The sequence below is a fragment of the Glycine max genome, chromosome 10 (genome assembly GCF_000004515.6).
Source record: "Glycine max cultivar Williams 82 chromosome 10, Glycine_max_v4.0, whole genome shotgun sequence".
Classification (NCBI taxonomy): domain Eukaryota; kingdom Viridiplantae; phylum Streptophyta; class Magnoliopsida; order Fabales; family Fabaceae; genus Glycine; species Glycine max.
In genome coordinates, this window is record NC_038246.2 from 49,185,015 (window position 1) to 49,189,090 (window position 4,076).

At 36.2% G+C, this 4,076-nt stretch overlaps 1 protein-coding gene across 1 annotated transcript; it reads right to left on the bottom strand.

Annotated features, from left to right (window-relative positions):
* Positions 1-662: 662 nt before the first annotated feature.
* On the bottom strand, positions 663-3,674 carry LOC100802732 (fructose-bisphosphate aldolase 3, chloroplastic). Its single transcript, XM_006589596.4, has 6 exons — positions 3,020-3,674; positions 2,419-2,688; positions 2,217-2,326; positions 2,036-2,126; positions 1,391-1,660; positions 663-1,201 (listed from the first exon to the last, which is right to left on the bottom strand). Exons 1-6 carry the CDS (start codon positions 3,170-3,172, stop codon positions 923-925), a joined length of 1,173 nt encoding a protein of 390 aa, XP_006589659.1. The 5' UTR covers positions 3,173-3,674; the 3' UTR covers positions 663-922.
* Positions 3,675-4,076: the final 402 nt, after the last annotated feature.

Sequence of the window (4,076 nt, forward strand, 5' to 3'; positions counted from 1 at the left end):
CTTCCCTTTCATTAGCTCTTAAATTTATTCATTAGGATTAAGTGTTGCTATCTCACTTATTTTAGCTGAATAATGCGCGTATACGAGAAAAAAACAATGCCAGATTCATTAGCATTTCTACTTTTTGTTACTTCTGAGACAACCTTTACACGGCTCACGCAATGGTATGAACGTACCCGTTAATAAAATTCTTTGCATTAATACAGCAGAAAAGTCCATTGCATATAGAAAGCGTTTAAACTAATCATTTTTTTTACTTTAAAAACGATTTTTTTTGGAAGCAACTTGTATATTTAGACTAGTTTATCTTAAGTTTCAAACAGCTAGTTAAAAACTTAAAATTTAGACCACAGCTATTTTCCCCCCCTAAAATTAATCGAAACTAAACATGCTTAATGTAGTCTCACCCGCTGATTTCAGATTAGAAGACTAGCACCAGCACATGGGATTGTTTTGACAATCCCGGTAAATGCAGAAGCAATGCTTATGAACTGCATAAAAAATAAAAATCGCTCACCAAAAATAAAAATATAAGAAACAGTCATGGCATATTATTTATATTACTTTTCAAATTTTAAAACCAAGTAAATATGGCACTCAGAACAGATGCGGAATAAATATGCCAATCTCCAATCACAAACTGGACTGTCGAGAGCAAAATCTGAACAGGCAAATAAAATATTACTAAGCAGTAAACTTTGTTTTTCTTCTGTTCTTTTTCCATTTGGGTTTTTACTAATCCCCAACTTCCATTTTACCAAGAAAACCTTTCTTTCTAGCTTTTCAATTTATTCAAACTCTCATTTGCTAGAAGTTGAAAAAAAATAAAAATACAACATCTAAGTCCCCTTCGAATTCACTGCTAAGAAGGAATGATGATAAATAGCTAAAACAAAACTGAAACCAAAAGACTCCTAAAGTTTTAGTAGGTATAGCCCTTGACAAACATTCCCTTCTTGGCCTCTTCACTCTCACCCTCAGCAGAGTATCTTCCAAGTTGAGCCAAGGAGTTTGCTTTAGCACGCACCAAAAGGGACTTTTGAGCAGCTTCCACATTCTCAGGGTGTCCTTGCCATGTCTTTAGCACGGTGTTCTGAAGAGCCCGTGCATATGAGAAAGAAACATGCCATGGGTTGGGACTTTGGTTCATTGCATTAAGATTTAGTGTTGCTTCCACTTCAGATTGTCCACCAGACAAAAACTGAGAATACAAACAGAACATTGTTTACAGCTTAATTTAGAGGTTCTAAATTTCAAATTCTTAATCAAGTGTAATATTAAATGAAAAATAATTGAGATCAGCATCATCATGATGTGCTTGCCATGCATGTAAATCTGATCGTCACATCAATTTATATGAAGAGGAAACAAAAAGGTGCGGTAACTATACCATGATTCCAGGGACAGCAGGAGGAACTCTTCTTCTAAGCATGGTTAGAGTATATTTGGCAATGGTTTCTGGAGAAGCCTTTTCCTTGTGTTCAGCCCCAGGTGTAACCATGCTAGGTTTGAGCAAAATTCCCTCAAAAAGGACATTGTTTTCAGCCAAATAGAAAAAGACTTCTGACCAGACCTTCTCAGCCACTTCCAGCGTCCTCTCAATTGGGTGGTCTCCATCAAGAAGAATTTCAGGCTCAACGATTGGCACAAGACCATTGTCCTGCAATGGAACACAAATGGAGTCATGGGATGAGTGCATTGTGAGGAAAAAGCCTTGCTCGAGATAAACAGTAAATAAGTGTTTTATGTACACTGACGACATCAAAATATCAAACTATAAATAAAAAGTTCACAAACATAGCAAAAATTACATGGTTACCATTCAATTAAATTTGACACCCTGTGCACAAGTTAACATGTGCTTAAAATATCTACTACCTTTGTCACACAGTTCAAACTAAACCCACAACCAAAGAACCACCCATATCAGACAGGCATGGTGAACAAGACCAAAGGGATAAACTACAAAAATTTGTATATTACTCCTAAAAATCAGCTAATGTCAGCAAACACAGATTCATGGGTACAAGAATACCTGAGAGATAGCAGCATAACGTGCAAGTCCCCATGCTGCTTCCTTGACAGCTAATGCAGAAGGACCACATGGAATGCTAACAACGGTCCTCCTGTAGCCCACAACAAAATTTGAAACTCCATTTCAATGCATCCAATCAAGAAGAAACTTTCACAAAAGAACAAAAGAAAGAATGACTTACCACTTGGCAAATCGAGCACCTTGCTTGTAGTATTCGGCAGACCTAGAAGCCAATCCATCTAACCCTTGGCACCAAGATTCATTGTTTGACCCTGGCAGAGGGACCAGACCCTAAAAAGAGCAAAACTAAAAACATGACCACCAAGCCAGGCCAGTTTTTAATCAGTGAGACAAGACCAAATGACACTCAAACAACAACTAACCTTGTCAACTTTGATGCCAGGCACAATGTTCTGATCGCAGAGGCAATCAACAAATTGCTTTCCATCTGTTGTTGACTGGTAAAGGGTTTCTTCAAAAAGAATTGCACCAGAGATGTATTCACCAAGGCCAGGTGTGGTGAGCAGCAGCTGCCTATAGGCCTGGCGATTCACCTCGGTATTGTCCAATCCAATGGATGCTAATCGTTTCCCACATGTGGCATTTGATTCATCAATTGCAAGAATTCCACGGCCGGGTGATGCAATGGATTTCTATACAACCAACCAACAAACAAAAAAACAAGAAACAAATCAATAACCAATCTAAGGAAATTAATCTATCTGTATAATGTTTTTATATCTAAACTAGAATCTAAATCAACACAGAACAACAACAACTAAAAGCATGTTCTAAGTGCTAAAGTAATAGTAAAAAGTCAAACACAAGGGAATCTCACAGTAAACTAACGTAAATCAACAACCAAAACCAAAGGGGTGCCCCATAACAGCAAAGATGAAAACTTTAGAGCACGAAAACGTTGAAAATGAAGAGAAGTGATAAAGGGCAAGAAAAAAAACGATCAAAGAAAAGGAGGGTACTAACGGCGGTTTGGACGAGTTCGTGTTGGTAAGAAGAAGCGCGGATCGGAAGAGAGACTCGGCGAGAAGAGGATCCACGGCGAGGAGAGAAGGAATTGTGGGCGATCCACTGGGAAGAAGACAAGGTGTTGAGCTTTGCAGACGCTGCCATGGCCATTAGAGTGAAGAGAAACAGAAAGTGGTGTTGTATAGTACTATGCTTTTTGTGTTGTGTCGTGAAAGTTTAATACTTAATAGTGAGGTGAGATGAAAAGAAATGAGGTTTGGTTTTCTTGGCGACTCCGCGGTAGGTGATGTGAGACAGCTCTCAAGCGGCAATGCCAAACATGACCAACAACAACCCACTTTTTCCTATTTTTTTGGATTTTAGCTTTTAATACTACAAAAAATATATAAAACTTGATGGGGTATATAAGTTAAATCCAACGTATCATATAATTTTATTTAAAAACTATTAGAATTTAATAACTAGTAAAATCTTTTAAACGACTAATCAATCAATCACAAATAATTATTTCTATAATTTTTTATGCATAGGAAAAAAGACAGGAAGAAAGTAGAAAAGACTGCTGATTAGTCGACTATAACACCCATATTATCTATTATCGAAAACAAATGGTGTAAAGCACTAGGGTAGAAGGGCATAAGCTCCACAACTTCAAATGATCGATTTGATTGTTTAGCCTGTTGTAAGAATGTTTGAAATTGATCTGCCAAGCAAGTCCTTCAGCTCACGTATCTCATAATCACACCTTGATAAAGATGATAATTATTAAGAATGAAATGGTTGATACTTATCCAACTCTCAAATTAATTTATGAGTTTATTTGTACTCTACAAATTGATTTTTGAGTAAATTTTTTTTTAATAAACTCTGTGTAAACTTTAAGTAAATTCGATAGACTTTCAAATTTATCACTGAGTCAACGAGTTAGCAAGTTAAAAAAATTAGATGAAAATATAAATCATTTTTTATTGTTTTTTGTCCATTTAACATTTAACATACCTTCAATTTAACGTGTTATTCTCAAATTCAAAATTTTTACTTTTAATAATATCAA

Excerpts from the sequence above, each read along its gene's own strand:
- LOC100802732 (XM_006589596.4), bottom strand. The coding sequence starts at position 3,172 with ATGGCCATGGCAGCGTCTGCAAAGCTCAACACCTTGTCTTCTTCCCAG. Across the intron at positions 2,689-3,019 it reads ACGAACTCGTCCAAACCGCC|AAATCCATTGCATCACCCGG; the intron begins GTTAGTACCCTC and ends TTGGTTGTATAG. Across the intron at positions 2,127-2,216 it reads GGTGCTCGATTTGCCAAGTG|GAGGACCGTTGTTAGCATTC; the intron begins GTAAGTCATTCT and ends TGTGGGCTACAG.